The 18572-nt window shown below is 48.0% G+C and overlaps 1 protein-coding gene across 1 annotated transcript in view; it reads left to right on the top strand.

Moving 5' to 3' along the window:
* The first annotated feature begins 3163 nt into the window (after window positions 1-3163).
* LOC105694630 (transcription factor GATA-3) overlaps window positions 3164-18572 on the top strand; it is a 94512-nt gene continuing 79103 nt past the window's right edge. Inside the window, exons 1-2 of the mRNA XM_023434949.1 lie at window positions 3164-3224; window positions 15318-15761. Of these exons, the coding sequence (XP_023290717.1) occupies window positions 15575-15761 (187 nt within the window). The 5' untranslated portion in view covers window positions 3164-3224; window positions 15318-15574. The remainder of the gene's footprint in view (window positions 3225-15317; window positions 15762-18572) is intronic.

The raw sequence follows: 18572 nt of genomic DNA, 5'->3' as shown, positions 1-18572 counted from the left end.
GTGGCGTGGCCCGGCGCGCGCGAGAGAGAGAGACGGGCAGGGTCGACCAGGCGAGGAGGGAGGACAAGAGAGAGGGAGAGAGGACGCGAGCGGTAAAAATAAATCGATAGGCGGAGTTTTTCGCGACGCGCCGCGAGAGGCGCTCAGGGTGGGGAGAGGCGATAGGCGGAGTCAGCCTGATTTAGGGCCGCCATTTTGTGACAATGGACGAGAGGGGAGAGGGGGAATGCCTATCTGATTGGCTGATCTACGGACTTCTCTCGTCCTGGACAAGCTCCTACAGATTGTTCGGTTGTACTCCGCCGCGCCGCGCCGCTCCAGCCGCCCGGCGACCCGGCAACGCCGTCCCCCCTCTCCCGCGCCCGACCGCCCCTCCCCGCCTCTCTACCCCCACCCCGCGAGGCACGCCGGCCGACTCGAGCGCGACTCCGCGAGGCCTCCGACGTTTTACCCTGAAAATCGTTCTATCCCCGCCGAGGAGGAGCCGAGGTCCGCCGAGACTGGTTACGCTCGGGTTAGGGACGCGGCCCGCCCGACGCCCGGCGTCGAGGGGGACCGCGGAGTTCCGCGAACCCGGTTTCCTCGACGCTTTCAGAGGTTAGGTTGCCTCTCTCTCTCTCTTTCTCTCTCTCTCTCTGTCTCGCTCTCTCGGCTCGACCGTGGAGCCTGTGTTTCGAGGAAGCGTCTCGCCTCCACGCAACTTTCTTGCGGCGAATCGAGGAGCTCCGGTCCCTTGCGAATTAAAGGTGTACATTCACAAATACGTATGAATAAGTCAAAATATTCATTACACCTTCCTCCAAACTGGGTGTACCGAGTAATTTGAAACCTTAACACGTGATTACGGAGGTCCTAAGGAAGGTTTTGAAACTGACGGAATTGCAATCCTCGAAAGGAATTCTTTTCTTTGGTCCTTGTTCGGAAATGAATTATAAATTTCATTTCGATAAGTCAGATTTCGTTGGAAAATATGACGATGAAAGAAATGAGATTTCATGGGTATTGTTAGGCTGTCGTTTATTTAATGGAGATCATTACCTGGTTATCATTGAAAATGGGGGAAATTTCCAACTCGCGTGTAACATCTTATGGCTTGACGTTGTTAATAATCATATATTAGGTTTTTATCCCGCGAAAACTGGACTAGGGCCATGCAGATGTCTGCTGGTGGGTACATCTGCCTAATGCACCTGTATCGTGTGGACCGTGCCCCAGTAACGCCCGCTTATCGGACATCTTCTAAATAGTAGATGATGCGCATCCTTTCCGCGTCAAGGGAGGGTAACGTCAGGGTACCCTGACCCGGGTCAACCTGTAACTCCGTCGCGACGTGTTGCGCTCAGATTTCAGACTTCAGATTTCGAACGGGTCGTTATCTGACCGGTCGTATCTCATCTAGATGGCTCGCGGTATCAAGATTGACTCTCCTCATGGGTGTACGCGTGCACCTATCGTCGCCGCGATCTCCTCGCGAGGGCACGTGCCCGCGTAGGTCCCCCAGGATTTTCCGGGCTCGAAATTTCTACACCCCGGTGTCGATTTCACACCTTTTCACGTAAGATCAAGAATCACGTTATTTTCGCCCTCTTGAAAGCGCTCACCGAGGAAAGTATTCAGCTCGGTCAACCATCTCGGCAATTGAGTCATGGATTTAGAATGCACGTAATTTAAGGAAATTCAATATAAAAATAGATTTTCATCATTCAAGGGAATGTAAATAATGTTCGTGCCAATGATTTCAGAAATGTCGCGTGGAATCGTTAAAATTCTATTCTATTCCGTAGGAGAATTTGTTATGAGCGTGTGGCTGTTCGGCTACGGTGATCGAAGCTAGAGTAAATTATGCATGTATGTATGTTCACAGGTTTGTAAACGTTGTAGCATGATTTGGCAAACGATCGCGGACGTGGCTGCCAATGGCACCCTTGTATAGCAACCGCGGGTGCAATGAATCTTATGATCGCACTGACACCTTAACGGAGTGCTCATTGCTGGCTCGTGCCGTTTCCATATATTATATAAACTCTTTTAGGAAAGTATCTCAATTCATCGGTGATCATATTCGAGTTTTAGACGTAGGGAATGAAACGGTCCGTCGCAAGGTTTCGGCATCTTCCGTGAAGGACAAAAGGAAAGAGACACCCTGCTGTCGTTCCACCCTTCCGTAAATATCCTCTCCCCAAGATATATTTCCCCGAATATCCTACCATATCTTTCAATAAAATACAACAAAATCTCTCCTGTAAAAAAACACGTCACTCTATCAGATCTCTCCAATTTAAGCCAACAACCCATAGTTCCTCAACAATCTTTATTTACCTTAAAGTCTACTTAACACGATTTGACAATACTTATATACATCAATTCCCCTTCGCATCCCCCCAACTGCCGACGATTTCTTCGACTTCTGCGCCGTGGGTCCGCGACAGTGTTTCCGAAACCCGGCATCACGAGGAGGCCTGGAAGGACAAATAAAACCGTCAATCTAATACCCAGGAAGAAAAAAGCCTCGGCAAAGTTCCCGTGAAAGCCGGGGGAAAAAACTCTCGGCTCGGGGAGGCAGGAAAGCGGCGTCGGGAGCCGGGCCGCGGCGCGCGTTGACAGGCACGTCCGCTCGGTGGGGGCTCCGTGGCGGGAGTGGGGCGGCGAGCCGGGCGCGCGGCTCGTCGCGGGCAAGTTCCGCCCGCGGGGGGGCCGGGCCCGGGCCGGGGGGCGTGTCCGAGCCGCCCCGAGCGCGCGCGGGAGTAGCCGAACGCGCCCGAACGTGGGGGCCACGGCGAGTCTGTGTTTTCGTGCGCCTTAGTTCCGCGCCGGGTGCCACGACAGTTGCATCGGCGAGCCGTGCGCGCGCGCGTTCCCGAGAGTAGCCAGAGTTGCGCGCCAAGCAGCATCGCGCCGATCACCCGACGGGCCCTCGGCTCCGTGCAAGCCGTATCTCGCGGCTCCTCCAGGCCGCGCGTCGACGCGCCGGGCCCCGGGCGTTGCAACGGACGGACCGACGGCGACGACGCCGCCGCGAGAACTTCCGAGCCTCCTGGGACAAACTGCCTCTGAGAGAGGGTGCTCTGACCGGGACTCTGTCCGCTACGCCATGTGCCGGCCTCCCGTGTGTGTGTGTGCAGTGTGTTGGTGCCTAACCTAACTAGTGATAACGCGGCCCCCACTCGGCGACGCTCCCGCGCCTTCGCCTTATCCGCCCCGGATCGGCGACGAGCAGCGATAAGGTAAGCGGGATGCGCCGAATCGCGACCGCGTATCCGCGGGTGGGGGTGCTCCCTCCGCTAATCGAGTTTGGAAAAAGTGATAGTATTATCTCTGCCTTTTGGAGGTCTGACAAAATGGAGGTTGAAGATCCTCACCCGTGACTCGCTTTTACCGCCGAAGGGCGTCCTTTAAATGTACTCTTTGAACGTCTAGAAAACACTTTATCTGCGATCTTTAAATGGCTAAATGATGTTTTTTCACCCTAAAAGTGTGGGTTAAGTGTTGGACAAGTCTTGTACTCGCGTCGCACTTTTAGAGTAGAAAGACGTACTTTATCCATCACCTTTATAGTTTGAGAAGAGGTTTTTTTAAGACCGAATGTGAGTCATGGGAGCGGAGATAAGTCTCGTTTCCGGGATTAAAGCCTCTCCGGGGAAAGGTTCTAATGTTCCTAGTTGAAATACCGACGGTGAGGTCGATCGTGGGGTTTTAGGTTAGGTCTCGCGCCCATGGTGTCGATTGTACTAGAGGGGATGGCTTGGTAAACAAATCTTTACGCTCGGGTAATGCGGAGCGCGGAATTTGATACAATGTTTGGTTTCGTTTGCGCCATGCACGGAGATATAAATATGACCTTAATGTCGTAGAACAGGAAGAAGCGGTACGATTTACTATTCCCGCGAGTTGCTACCGAAGTCCTAATTCACCTTTGCGAATATAAATAAATACCACCTTAGACACGGCTTAATACTTGTTTAATATCAATGACGATATCGGAAATTTCCTCGAGAAGAAATGTTAACTTTTCACGGGCGCAATCGTTTGAATTTTCATTTTCCAGTTAATATACGACTTCGATTATTGTAGTAGATGACGATAACGCGGCTTAATTATTTTTATGGAAATCCGGACGGGCTGTAATTTTTCTCGGCGGTTTTCTTTGAGGTAGGTAACGCGAAGCCGCCTTTCGAAATTGCGGTTTCAGGGCAACCGATTCAATACATTGTATCCTAACTTCGCGTTCTCTCACATTGTAGTCAAATCCGTAGGGACTTTCTAAACGGCTTTAAGATCCTACGTTCCAGAGAAGAAATGGGTTTATTTGCCTATCATCGGATATCTTCGACGTTTCTTTTATCGATTCCCCCAACTTCTACCGCCTCCGACTTTATTCTTATTAATCGATTGATGTAGGTCGGTTTATCGATCGTTGTCATCGGATATCCTAAATGCTCAAGGAGGTCGCTCTCCAGGGTGAGCAAACTTGATTTTGTGTGGACGGTGACTCGGAAGAAATGTGTATCATATTTTCACACCCGGGTAAGGTGAACGGAATGATCGTAGAATTGGGCAATGATGGCAGGGGGTGTTAGAATTGGATCCAGAGAACACGGTGAATGGTGTTTGGGAACGGATGTATTTCTATAGAATTCGACTGAAAGCTTCGGCTCGGCGAGGGGGCGACTTCGAATTTCTACGGCAGGTGAAACGACCTCCTTGGCGAGTCGATCGGCTTCGACCTTTTTTTTTATTTATTTTTTTTTTTCATTTTTTTATTGGACCGTTCCTCTCAAGGGTTTCCTTTTTCTTCGCGGGTGATCGCGCCTTGTTAATGCCCGATTCGGATTTCGGGGGATGACCGATCGGTACACCCGGAGGATTGGGGCCATCCCGGTTTCGAGGATGTGATGGATCTCACACGGAGGTATTGTGCCGCGAGACGCGGCGAGGTTTGGGGATAAAAGAGGTGGCTTTATAAAATCAGGAATTTCGGACTTGACTCGATTTTAGATATCGGTGGAGGTCTTCTGGTATGATCTTTTCGGCTCTTCTCAACTTTGGAAGCGTCTGGGATGAATGTTAACCTCTAGGCTTTCTTGTTTCCTGAAATTTCGTGTTCCATTTACAAAGTAATTGATGATACTCGCGTTATATGTGCAGCTTTGATTGGTCACGTTTTCCACTTTATTTTTGTAACTTTTTGAAGGGATCACTTTAGATGAGCGTAATGGTATATTTAGTATTGGATCTTTTTCGACGAATCGATGCAGACTTGCAAGATTTAGGGATAAAAGAAGTGGCTTTATAAAATGAGGAATTTCGGACTTGACTCGATTCTAGATTATCGGATGAAGGTCTTCTGGTCTGATCTTTTCGGCTCTTCTTATCTTTGAAAGCGCAAAGTAGGTCTGGGGTGAATGTTAACCTCTGGGCTTTCTTGCTTCTTGAAATTCCGGGTTTCATTTACAAAGTAATTAATGGCACTCGCGTTATATGTGCAGCTTTGATGGTCACGCTTCTCGCTTTGTGACTCTTTGAAGGGATCACTATAGCATAATAGTATATTTTGTATTAGTTGGGTCTTTTTCGACGAGTCGATGCAGACTTGCAAGATTTGGGGATAAAATAGGTGGCTTTATGCCGTGAGGAATTTACTGTTGATGGAAGAGAACGTTGCAACTATGATTGGAATTTGCGCTGCCCTAGTGAAGTAATCCTTTTTATCGTCAACGTAACAAAGTTTTACTGGCGTACTCAAAGTCGTTCTATTATTGGAAGTGAAAATGTCTCGTCGAGTGAATTCTTCACTGTGAATTCTTTTTCCGGGGGACGCGGTACTCGATATTTCGCGACGGCGGAGAAAATCGGTTACCCGCGGTATTATTAATTGCGGGGTATTATTAATACCCGGGGCAATATTAATTGCGGTTGCATTTATTCGCCGATTATTATATATTGACACGTAGACTGCCGGTATTGAAGATCGCGTCGGCGGAGAAGAGAACGAGTCACTTAACCTTATTCCGACGGCACAGGTGAGCCGGCGGCCGCGCACCGCGAAGTGAACGTAAGGCCGAGAGAGAGAGCAGAAACGGAAAGAGGGAGAGAGAGAAAAAGAGAGAGAGAGAGAGAAAGCAGCGGGGATGGAGATAGGCGAGTGTTCGATTAAATGCCTCTTACGACGTAGATATCCCGCTGATATCGAGATACGCGCCATTTCGATCGACCCCCCCTCTCCATTTTTTCATATTTCCCGCTCGACGCGAAATTTCCCGGGAAGAATTTCCACGATTAAATTGAAGGTATTTTAGGCTTGGAAAGGGTCTCACGGGTTTTTAAGGACACGCCTGTTGAGAGGGTAGAAGGGACTTATTATTATTATATCTAGATAATATTCCTACCTTTAATGCGCCGGACTGTAATTATGAGCCTAGGGTCTCGATAGTGAATTATCGCACGTTGGGAATTTCTTAACAGATTCGTCATTTCCTAAAGTCGGTGATGTGGTTTCGCGTGATTTTTGAAAAAATGTATAAATGTTCTTTGGAGATTTTTATTTGAGGGTACTAATTGGTACACCGTGTTTCAGTAAAACTTTCGACAGGTGTGTTATGACAGTACGAGATTGTTTGTCTTTTTAAGGTTTTTATGCGTGTTCGAGGTACTTGTGGATTGTTTCAATGGCGCGTTTTACATGAAGGGCGTAGCAATGGTAGTCCGCGAGTTACGCGAGATTATTTATTTATATCGTCGGGGACGTGTGGTGCATTTATTAATATCGCGTCTCTCGGTTTGAGGTTAGTTTTTTTGTAGGTTGGGTTTTTTTTAGGTTAGGTTAGGTTTTTTTTTAGGTTAGGTTAGGTGAGGTTAGGTTTTTTAGGTTAGGCTGTTTACATTGGAGGCTGCCAGGCAGTATTTATTCTTCTCGCAGGTCGTAAGATCGAGGCAGGCGCGGGGGAGGACCGATTACATGCATCGAATTGCGCGAATGCGACCTCTTATCAAGAATTTAAATAATCCACCGGTATTCGTAATCTCTCTTAGCTGGAAGAGAATGTTATATTTGGCTCGAAAATCCTCTGGTGAAAAAGAAATTGATATTGTACCTTGCACTCTGAGGTCGGTCTTAAGCCGCTCCTGATAACTTCTCCCCGCCAAGGTCTAAAATTCAGTGCACGTACGTGCAATTCTCGCCTCTCCGGTGAATCTGGCGTTATCGGTATTGTTGATCGTTATCCGAAAGCTCGGGTAAACCGGAATAATATTCACTTATGGACGCGCACTGACTAAAAAGAATCGTAAATACGTGGGATGAAATAACCAAGTTGACTTCTTAAAAGGTACCCAGAATAAAAGACATCTGCCCCCTTGAAGGACAACATTGCTAATAAAATATTACTTTCGTCACAGTTATAATCACACTAAAAATGTTGGAAATTCCGTCAGACATAGATGCAACCTTAAGTGTTTCCTTTAAAAAAAAAAAAGTCTCGCTGAATTTGCAAATAAATTTGGAGTAACACCCCCAAAACAGATATTCTTACCAATCGACGAAACGAGCGATGTATATTATTTGTTGTCGCCAGTAAAGAACTTATATTGCAACGATGGATATATAATTCCTGCTGAGGGTGAAGTAATACCTCTTTTTCTTGCCTATACGAAGACAGTTATATACAAAATTCTAGCCGACCGCTTACATTTGCCGAAGTAGGTACCGTTTCTTTTTTTTTATTGTTTCATTATTATCCTGGATCACATATCGGAGCTAAAAGTATCGCTCTTCCGTCATATTTTCCCCTTGTAATTTCCTCTTTTGTGTGTTCTCTCCCCTTTACCTTCCTTTCTCCTCCCAGTGAGACCCGTCCACCCTCGAGATTTACGGAAAACAATAAACACCTCCGCTCCCGCGAGTCGGTACCCAGTTCTAAGGGGGTAGGGGGAGGGTGCCGGCGTAATTGGTAATTTGCAAGTATAATAACGCCGGTGGTTTGCGTTTTCATTTATTAACCGCGAATAGCCCGGTCGCTTATTAGTGCAGGGACGCATTTAAAATAAAGCCGGCGATAACCGCGAGGTAGGTGGGTGCGCTCTCTCCTCTTCGTCGTCCTCGTCTACATCCTCTCGGGTCCTCTCCACGTCGAGTCGTTCAACCTGTATGTCCATGCTCTCAGCCGTTAGGAATAATCGAGGGCGGGGATGGGAAAAATACGCGACTCGGATCGCAGGGTTTAGGTGTACAACATTAGCCGGATAAGTGGCGCGATAGCGGGTCGATCTGTTCGATACGGTCGATAGGGGCACTCGATTCCGCGGTAATGGGAAAAAACGTGGCCATCTCGATGGGCCCCGACACTCGGGAAGAAAAAAAAAAAAAAATGGACGAATGTGAACGGACTGAGGATGAAGAGGGAGGGCCCCTCCATCTACGCCGAACGACGCTGACGAGATGGCCGATGACGATACCGGAGGTACCATCGGTCACTTTCGTTAATTTCCCGGATTTATCGCCGCCCGATATAGGGAGCTTCGCAATAAGAAGAGGCGCCTCGATGAGCCCGCAAACCCGTTTCGTGCACGGACCCCGGGGGATATCGAGAGGCGATATCAGACCTAGGCGGCTATCCTGTGGTATCGATTAAACACGATTGTCCTGCAGGAGGGAAAGAGTTGCGCCGCGAAAAGCCTAGACACTACCGAGACGGAATAGTTGGCTCCCCTCGATGATGTGCCCAGGTGATTTTAATTTCCATGCCGAGGTACGATACCGAAGATATCGGGGTTTTCTTCACCTACGTCAGGAATTGTCCCCATGAGATGTTACCCGAGGATCTACGGGGAGAATCGGCCTTACCCATTAGCCAAATAGGTTCTGGTCTTACTATCCTAGTCTTGGTCTTGCAAAGAGTTCAGGGTAATAGTGCAAGACTATGATGTAAGGTCCTGGACCGATTTGCTTGTCGCTGGTCAACCATGGGAAATTGGCTTAGCCTAATTCAGGATATCAAGACGTTCCTGAAGATATGGGGTTTGTCGATGAATCCCAGTCCATCCTGTCTTTGGCCGATCTATCGTTGCTTGGGTAAACTCTGGCAGTAAAATGTGCACGTGGAGGTCTACACACGAAGGATTAATTGGAGGAAAGAAAAAAAGAAGGGGGAGCGACGTCGATTTTCGCACCTTTTCTAGGGCCCGATGGAACGTCCTAGGGCATCGGTCCATGGGAGTTAAGTCTTCAAGGCCGAAACCTGGATCCATGGATCCGTTCGAGAGGAAGAGAGAGAGAGCCTCTCTCCTAGCCTTCTTTACTCGAGAGCCGAGAATGTCACGGGCGAATGAGTCCATTGTCCGCTGGTGCGTAGGTGCTCGCGCGAGTCCCGGCCAGGATCGCTCCTCGCGTCCTGGTGAGAACTCGTTTAGGGGGATCTAGGTTCCTCCCGGTGTCCAGGATACCGCGGCGCGTCTTCGCCTCTTCTCGAGACAGCTTCGGTGCTACGTCGACCTGGTTCCACGGTGTCGAGATCTCGGTCCGATGAAGATCCTGCGGGGCAAATGGCCGCTCCAGGATGACGATGACGATGACGTTGATATTTATCAGGGCACTGGTTTTCCCTCTTCCCTCTAAAGCGACTCCTCGAGCCGTCCCGATTTTCTTGATGATCGATTTTTAAGGTCCTGAAGGGTAAACACCATTTCTCTGAGGAACGATCCTTCTCTTAACACATTCGCGACCGCTGACGTGAATTCACGTCATTTTTTAATTCTATCCCTGATCGCCGCTGACGTGAATCACGTCCTGCTTAGTTTGGCTCACCAATTGTTGGCGCACAAATTTCATCGTTTTTAGCCTTGCCTTAACGACACAAGTTTGCGGGCAACCAGTTTCAGAATGTCATTACCTTCGCCGGTACTCGGTATTTGAAGCGGAAGAAAAAATTTGCCGCTCGCGAATGCGTTAAGACGCTCTCGGTCGTGTTCTCCGATTTCGTCGACTCGTCGAGGTCCCGAAGGATACAAAATCGGTTTCTCCTGGTTACGGGTAATCATTTGTCCCCATAATTATGAAAGTGGTCTAAGTCAAAATTAAAAAAAAAAAATGAGTTTATCAGTTATTTCACGCCATATTATTTCAAACGAAATTAATTCAATGTAATTTCGAAACAAAAAATATATGACTTAGACCACTTTCATAATTATGGGCACATTTGAAACTCAATTTCCATGTCCTCCCGCGAGACGCGTCGCGGCGCTCCGTCGAGTCGTTTCGAGTTTTCTCGAATACCGACTTTCGAGGTCCTGAGAGGTGGGAACAGGTATTCCTGTTCAAGAATCATAACCTCAAAGACATCGTCCTTACCTTCTCTCAAGGCCCGAGGACCTCGAGGCACGTCACCAAAAAAGGTTCTCCTGGAAAGTTCCCATACTGTAAAATACATTATCTTAGGAACGGTCTAGTCAGGATGTACCACCTAAAGGAGCTATAATCCTTCATCGAATTGGCCTCCACCTTTTGCCCGATATCCAAGATCCCTAGACCTTGACCCCTTAATCCTCTCGTTACGATCCACTTCCGGTAATCGTTCTTCGTCACCACTTTCCCAATTTTGCCGGCATGCGCAGACCTTAAAAAGTGGAGTGTATACCGGCGGACATGAATACTTTCCATCGCAGACGGGCGACAACCACATACGCCGGTGTGTACCTATTTTTCGAGGCTTACTTGATCGCTCGACGATCGGCGCCAACCCATCAGTTACCGAAATTTCGATAAGATAAGGTTAAAAACGTGCACGGCGCATGGAAGGAGTACCGGAAAGGTGCTCGGATAAGATTGCTCCAGATAGGGAATTAGTCGTCGAGGAATCGCCGGCCTTTGGATTCGGGAACTTCCTCTATCTTTTTTTTTTTCTTTTCTTTTTTCCTTTTTTTCTACTTGTCCCACCGTTTCGAGCGATCCTCGCGAATCTTCGACGATTAATCCCACCAACGCGGGGAGAACTCGGAAAAAAAGAAATACTGAACGGGACCACCCTGGGGCGAAATTGCAACCCCCGCGGGCCGTAATGTACTGTTAAACTTTCATCGTTGCGCACACGGTAATTACGGTATAAATTACAAACGGCGGCGTAACTGGTTCCGCGTAATGTACCGTTAAGTCTCTCGGCCGATATTTTCGATTATATTCGTAGGATTACAAATGGCGGTCGGCGAGTGCGCTTTGAAATTTGCCTCCCTCCCCCACCCCGTTCAATTACCTGAATCGGGAAGATTAATCAGTGATTAATCGGGGTGTGTTTATTCGGCTAGAAATGGACGGCAATTTCGCGCGGCTAGATTTTTCGTTGTTTTTATTTATTTCTTTTTTTTCTTTCTTTCTTTTCTTTTTTTACCCTCTAGGTTATTTATCAGGACTACTTCAGGGCGTACGCTGGAATGGAAAAGCAGCCTCTTATCAGAGAATGTGCCGATAAAGCCGGAGATTCCTCTTATCAATTTTTGTATTTTTTTTTTTTTAACTAACGGCATTCCTGCCCCAAAAGTCCCCTCAGAATTCGCCTTGGCTCGATCAGATCGATATCTCGAGATGTCGTTTCCGTCGTACGCGGTTCCAGATTTCTGGGATTTTGCGATGGGGTGGATTGATATATCGATTTCGGGAGAAAAAAAATTTCTATTCAGTCATATTCCGGTATATCGAGTCTTTCTTGACTCAACGATTTCCCTCTTAACATCCCATATACCTTTCATCTATAGGTCGGTCATCGACGGTAGTCCGAGTGAAGAGAAAATTCCGAGTTATTTGAAAGATCGACCGATCGATGATATATCGATTTTCTATTTTACGATTCTCTGCGAGGAGCGTTCTCCGGTCGCGGAAACTATTTCGAAGAAATTCGGCTACTCTCCGTTTCCGTTAATGAACGACCATTTTAATGGCGTCTCATTATCCCCGCTTTTACCCGAATTCGTCCGTTGAGTAACACAAGAGCCTCGGGTCACTTATACGGTAATTGTTCGTCCTCTATGACGATAACCGGGATTTATCATTGGCCAAGTTTACTTTACACAAATGACCGGGTAATTACTGTCGAGGGAAGCGGCTCGCGCTAACCTCTCGTAAATATGTACGAAGTATCTTTACAGAGGATAATTAGATTTTTTTTTTCTTCCCTCCCTCCCGTTTCGGCGGCATAAACTTGTTATGGATTTCGCCCGTACAAATTTTCAAGCCCTGGCTGCGGTCAATTAAACCGTGCAATTCGTTCGGTGGGAGATTTCATCGAGATGTGGTCATAGAGAGCAACGGGAGAACCCGTCTTGAATAATTGGGTGGAACGGGGGAACGTTAATTCTGCTTCGGTATCTTCGAGAAAAGCGAAAATGGAAGCCGTGTAAGAAATGGTAAGAGATAACTGACCGGCTCGTGTGTGTCGCTCGTTTCGCCGAGCGCTGATTAGGAGGTGCCGTTGCAACGTCCTCGAATCGACCAATCATCTCGCCTGCACGTACTTTCCATATCTCGGTGATAATTTTCCAGGCGTTGCAGCGTGGCCAAGTACTCCCGATAAATGCCTTATCGTATGTGCTCGAGGGGATTTTCGCCACCCAGGGTAAGAGCGATAATAAATGCGGCTTATCAGTGTCAGGGTAAATTAAAGTGACGCTGGACCGGTCGGAAAAGCCTCGGATATAGGGTCTCGTGTGGTGTCAGATTTTTCTTTCCTTCTTCCTTTATTTCTCTCTCTTTTGTTGCTGCACTTTCGATCGATCGGAGCGCAACGCTTGTGGGAAGGACATTTTTAATGTCGCTTTTAGCGCTGGTTTACCGGATTTTTTTTCCACGAAGAAACGGCAGGGCATGCTCGGTTTGGCGAGACGAATTAAGAGAGGTTCATATCCCGGTCGTAATTAACGAGAGAATACATTAATTAATGCTCGATTCTCTTGGCTGGTCGATAAGGCAGTCTTGCACCGAGCTTGGCGTTAATGCATTGAGAGATATTCAGTAATAACTCTCGCCGACTCGCACGCCCACTTTTTCCCCCGTTTTCTTTTCTTTTTTCTTTTCTTTTCTTTTCCTTTTTTTTTTCTTTTTTTTTTTAATTCCTTTCCACTACCGACGTCGCTGATCATGACAGCGCGCCATTATTGAGCGCATCGCTCCATTTTAAGTGCCGGGGTAATGACGAAAGCGAATGCACTCGCTTTTAAACTCGGTGCACTCGATATCTCCCCAGCCATTGGGATGGAAAAACATTCCGAAGATCATGGGGTCGATAGTTTGTAATTACTTTGAACGCCCATGTGACCTAAGATCTCTTTTGATTCCGTTACAATTTTTGTAAGTCTTGTTTTCAAGCCTTTACGTCTTAATGGGAATTAAGTTCTTGTTTAGGCCTAACTATAAGTAGACATGCAAATATTGAGAATGTAAGGTCTAAAGCAACCTCATCTATATAGAATATTTAAAATCTATATTATCTCAAAACGCATTAAAGCCTGCACTTATGTCGATACTTACGAAAGGGGTCTAAATAATTATCTTTCGTTACGATATTAACTTCGTATTATCATAATTTTAAATGGATGCGACCCAAGGTATGAGATGAATGAATTTTTGTTTCTTAGGGTATTTTCATAATTTCGGGCGCAATTAGAGGTTTTTCTTTCGAGTGAAACATTTTTCTTCGGTATTCGCGGTTTCTGTTTTCGCTCCCTTTTGTTGGCTCCGCCTGTATCGAGTCAATTATTTTTCAAAGTTATCGGCGATAACGATCCGAAGCTTTAATTGAATTCGATCGGGTCGCCGTATTTCGCCACCAATCTTATCGGCCTCCTTGTATCTTATCGCGGGATCGTTTCTTCAAGTATTTTATTTGCCGGTGGGCAGGCGTTTTCGTTAGGACGACCTCGTGGTCGTCGACGAAAATCGACAGCCGAGTTGAATTGTTCTCGTTAATTCCTCGTAACCACTTGTCTAACAGCCATTGCGTATACCGCGTCATGTAAGTAACACATTTACGTACTCGCATAAAGACCGGACGCGACTTTTGGCGTAGATTTTTTATTATTTTTTATTATTTTTTTTTATTTCTTTTTCTGCGTCGTCCTGACGCCCCACGTCCCTGTCACTCGAGATTCGGCGATCGATCCTATCTCCGCTGATTAGGTCGCCGATGACCTTGATCGGGCCGACCGTTTGTTGATAAATAATTTAGGGGCTTTCGATCGTTGAGCACTCAGTACGTCCTCACTAAAGCAGAGATCAACACCTAATTAACCGTAGATCTCGTTGATCCGTTATCAAGAGACACAGGGTAAGTCGAAACTTCTCGGGAACTAAGATAATCTCCGACGATCCTGCGTCCGGGTATCTATCGCGATCGTTAGTCATATTTCCGGCTTCGAGACTTTTCAAATTTTATCCGTCACCGTTATCCTCCCTTCGAGGTACCTTCTCCCGTCCTGAAACTCGAGATGTCGCGATTCGACGTTCATCGGAGATATTTCATTCCTAGGGCATTTAACACATTCGCGACCGGCAAATTTTCTCCGTCTCAAGTACCGAGTACCGGGGAAAATAATTAAATTCTGAAACTGGTTGCCGCGCAAACTTGCATCGTGTATCGTCATGGACGTGAATTCACGTCAGCGGCAATCAGGAATAGAACTTGAAAAGACGTGAATTCACGTCAGCGGTCGCGATTGTGTTATTGGAATGCGAAAGTGGTAGTTAATGAAACTTTTCACCAAACCGGGTGTACCGAATCGTCTCAAGCCTTCCAACGTGAATGTGGAAACTATAAGGAAGGCTCCGATGTCCCGTAAAATTTGTTATAAGACATATGTTAAACGTCTATAGATATATTGAACAAAAATTAAAATCTCATAGGTATCGGGACGTTCCTTACAGCCTCCATATTCACGTTGTACAGTTCGATACGATTCGGTATAATATAAACGAGACCTAATTGACGGCCACTTTCACATCACCTTAAATTAAGGTATAATTTTTACTACTTACACCTCTTGAAAGTATTCCACTTTATGGCACTCGCTTTTTTTCACCCTGAGAAAAAAAGAAAAAAAAAACTTAGTTGACCGAAACAAATGTATATTCATTAATTTCACCGAAGAGAAATTCTGTTTACTTAATCCGCCATTCCTTTGGACGCGTTATTTGATAGCAGGATTTTGTTTGTTGTCGCGATGCGCATTTTCTTTTTTTCTTTTTCCTTTTTTTTTAATTCTTTCTTATCCTCTGTGCAGGGAAGGGACGTCTCTCCGCTTTCGGCAAACCGGTGTTAATAGTTCTTTCTCTTTCTTTCCAGAGCGATCGTCGCGGAGTCCCTCGCGGCTTCGAGGTCGCGGCCTGCCTTACCGACCGGGGAAGCGGACCCTCGGGAGGAGAGGACGTGCCCTATGAGCCCGCTGAGCGAGGAAGCGCCGGTCTTCGGGGAGCCTTCTCAAGGATCCTAAGGTCTCTCCCGGTCTCCTCCCCCCCGCTGCAGTCCTGACTTCCCTGTTCTTCTCCTCGCTCCCGGCCGGCCCCGCGCTGCGAGAAAAGGCCCCAAACATTCTCGACATCATGGACATGAGCAGCGAGTCGAGCGCGGCGAGGTGGTACGAGCCCCCGCGGGCCTCCCTCGAGCCGCCGTCGGGGGCGGGTGGCGCTGGCGTCGCGGGCGTTGCAACCACCCCCGACTACCGGGGCTACTACCCCCACGCTGCACCCACCCCCCATCACCCCGCCGCGGCTGCACACTACGCCCACAGTAAGTGCAACTTTACCCTTTTTATTATACTCTTTTTTTTTTTCTTTACCTCCTTTCCCTGCGTTTTTTCGCCCCTTCCCCCTCCGGCTCGCGAGGGGTGGACATGAGTCAGGAGCGGGGCGCGGTCCTGCGTCCTGTGGGGATGATTCGGCCACCCCCTTCTCGGGTATTGCTCCCAGTGAGTCATTCGGCTTGTCGCTGGATTCCTTACCCACATGGAGATGTAATATATATATTTATTTATTTATTTATGTACACGTAAAACATTCATATGGGAAGTATATGCACGTATATGCATAGTTTAACAGGTCCTCGCCTTTTCGGAAAATCGGTCTTGATTTTCGTCTTTGGAGATTCGAAGACCGGGATCGATTTTCCTCTGACCCCTGTAGACGACGTTTCAGTACCTCGGCCTCGGCCACGCCTTTCGCGGGGGAAACGCGCGGGACGGTTTTCGTTGTAAACGGAGAGACACGACGAGACATTGCGATTCGGCCAGTGGGGCCCGTCCTGGGGCGTGGACGCGCCGGTTCTCACGGCGGACGGGCCCGGAATGAAGATTGCCCCACCCGCGCGAGTGTACTTTGGACCCCGGGTGTCGATGATATCGATCCGCCGGGCGTGATAATTATTCCCAATCGCGGCGCGGATCCGAGGCGGATCTCCCGCGCGTCGCGGCTTTAACACGCGGGCAATTACGCGCCGCTTCGTAATAACCTGGGCGCATGCGCGGCGGCGTGTCGCCGCCGGTCAGAAGTCGACGGCGGTGTCTCGTCTCCGGGGCATTATATCGCCGGCCCAGGGCGAAATAATTGATCGGTCTCCTTGCGAAATCGACGATCGAAGGTCGGCCAGGCACGTCCGAGGAATGATCGAGCGATCGCTTACCGGCACGGACGAGGTCTCGGATGTCGGACAAGTATGCCGCCGCGGACCGGATTACAGGAGCGTATTGGTGTTTCGGTACTTGGGGTACCTCCTCTCTCCTCGTCCCGGTCGTGGGCATTGAAACCCGAGAGACTTCCGCAAGAGTCGCGGAGAGATATACCCCAAATGTCGGGGCCGGGCTCGTACAATGCGGAGATTCCTCGATCAGGGGGACGGTTCGAGTAAAGAGACACTCGGCTGCGTCTCGCGCCAAGTCGCTCTCGGTACCTCGTCGGGACGGGAATTAAGGGGATGTCAAAGTGGCATCCGAGAGCTCAATTTTGTTCATAAAACTTTTGTACAAAGTGGGCGTCTCAAATCGTTTGATACTTTAAAACGTGAATACGGAGACCCTAAGGTAGGTCCTGAAACTCGCGTGATTTCATTTTTTTTTTATAGACTATTTTTAAAATACCTATAAAGAAATTCGAAAAGAATTGACATCTCATGAGTTTCAGGGTCTTCCTTATAGTCTCTCTATTCGCGTTGTAAAGCTTCGAACTATTCGGTAAACCGAATTGAGAGAATTGTTTTATAAACAAAACCTCTTCGACGCCACTTTCACATCACCTTAACGGAGTCTAGCACGACGGGGGTATATTCACTCAGAAAGCGATTTTCCTCTTTGAGAGACGATTTCATACGATAAATGCGTTCCGGTAACAACTGACGCTCGGCCTTGAAGTTTTGCCAATATTTCGGTGATTTCCAACGATTTCCAGCTGATCTCGGGCATTAAGAGTTACACGATTCTCTGAGAGAGTGACCCTCTCGGTCTGGCAATGGAGCCGGTTAAATGATCGGAGCTTGAATGTTTTTTAGTCGCTTGTGAGTTCATTGAAGTTCGGGAATGTACACGACAGATATTTTTAGAAGGTGATTTTGATACGTTATCGGTCTATGGGTGTCGAAAGCGATTTAAAATATTAGGAGACTCGACTGGCATCAAGTTACCTTCTTCGAGAAAAAACCCTCGTAATTTAGTGATTAATATTATTATATTATTAATATTAATATTATTAATCGGTAACGGGGTCTTAATCGTTCCCTTTAGCCGCGTGAGATTGTCGAGATGGCGGGAGACATCTAAAAGGAGGAGACGATTTTTATGTCTTTTTTTTTTTTAAGGCTTTGAAAATGCTACGGTTGAGTTTTTGGCCCTCGAAGGTAGCGAAGTGTCGGCCGAAAGGTTGAAAGAGCAAGGTCGCGGGGCACAACCCTTCGATCGGGCTTCTAGGGCCCCGAGAACCCTCGACATTCGTCGAGGCGACTCCTTCGTCCTTGCCGGCAGGCTTTGCCACCTCGGGGTCGGTAAGGGAGAGCGCTGCTCCTCGCGCCGGCGAAGCATGAAAAGCCGGCGGCGGTACGAGGGCGAAAAAAGGCCCCGATTTGGGGAAGGCCCCGGGCCCGGAGGATACCGAAGACCCGCGCCGGGAGATAGAGTATATACGTGAAACGTGATACGGCCGGTCAGATCCTCGGGCACTTGGAAGGCGATATCCCTGATTCGTGCCGACGTGCGCGGATCATACCCGGGGCCCTCTGTTAGCTCGTGGCCCTCAAAAAAGTGCTGTCCTAATCGGAATCGAATCTCGGGCCCCGGGACCGACCTCGCCGATGCGGCCGTCGCGTTTCTTGCGCGGAGGCGGCGGATTTGAAAGCGAGGGGCCTCTTTCGCGCCCTTCTCCACGAGAATGATTAGGGGAAGATATGGAGACGCGCATCGGTTGCGCACTCGCGGTGCATCGATACCTCCGGAGTGTTTGCGGGAATCGCGTTTTGGACCCCTTGGTAATGGATAATTCGAATTTGCATTTCTCGCGACGAGGGTTCTCCATGAAAACGATGATTACGCGTCATATCTATATGTATATGTTACCGTGA

Source organism: Orussus abietinus, unplaced genomic scaffold (assembly GCF_000612105.2).
Source record: "Orussus abietinus isolate OABI.00-Male unplaced genomic scaffold, Oabi_2.0 scaffold20, whole genome shotgun sequence".
In the NCBI taxonomy this organism is placed as follows: domain Eukaryota; kingdom Metazoa; phylum Arthropoda; class Insecta; order Hymenoptera; family Orussidae; genus Orussus; species Orussus abietinus.
Note: the sequence above shows the minus strand (reverse complement) of the source record. Positions and strands in the feature narration are given on the sequence as shown.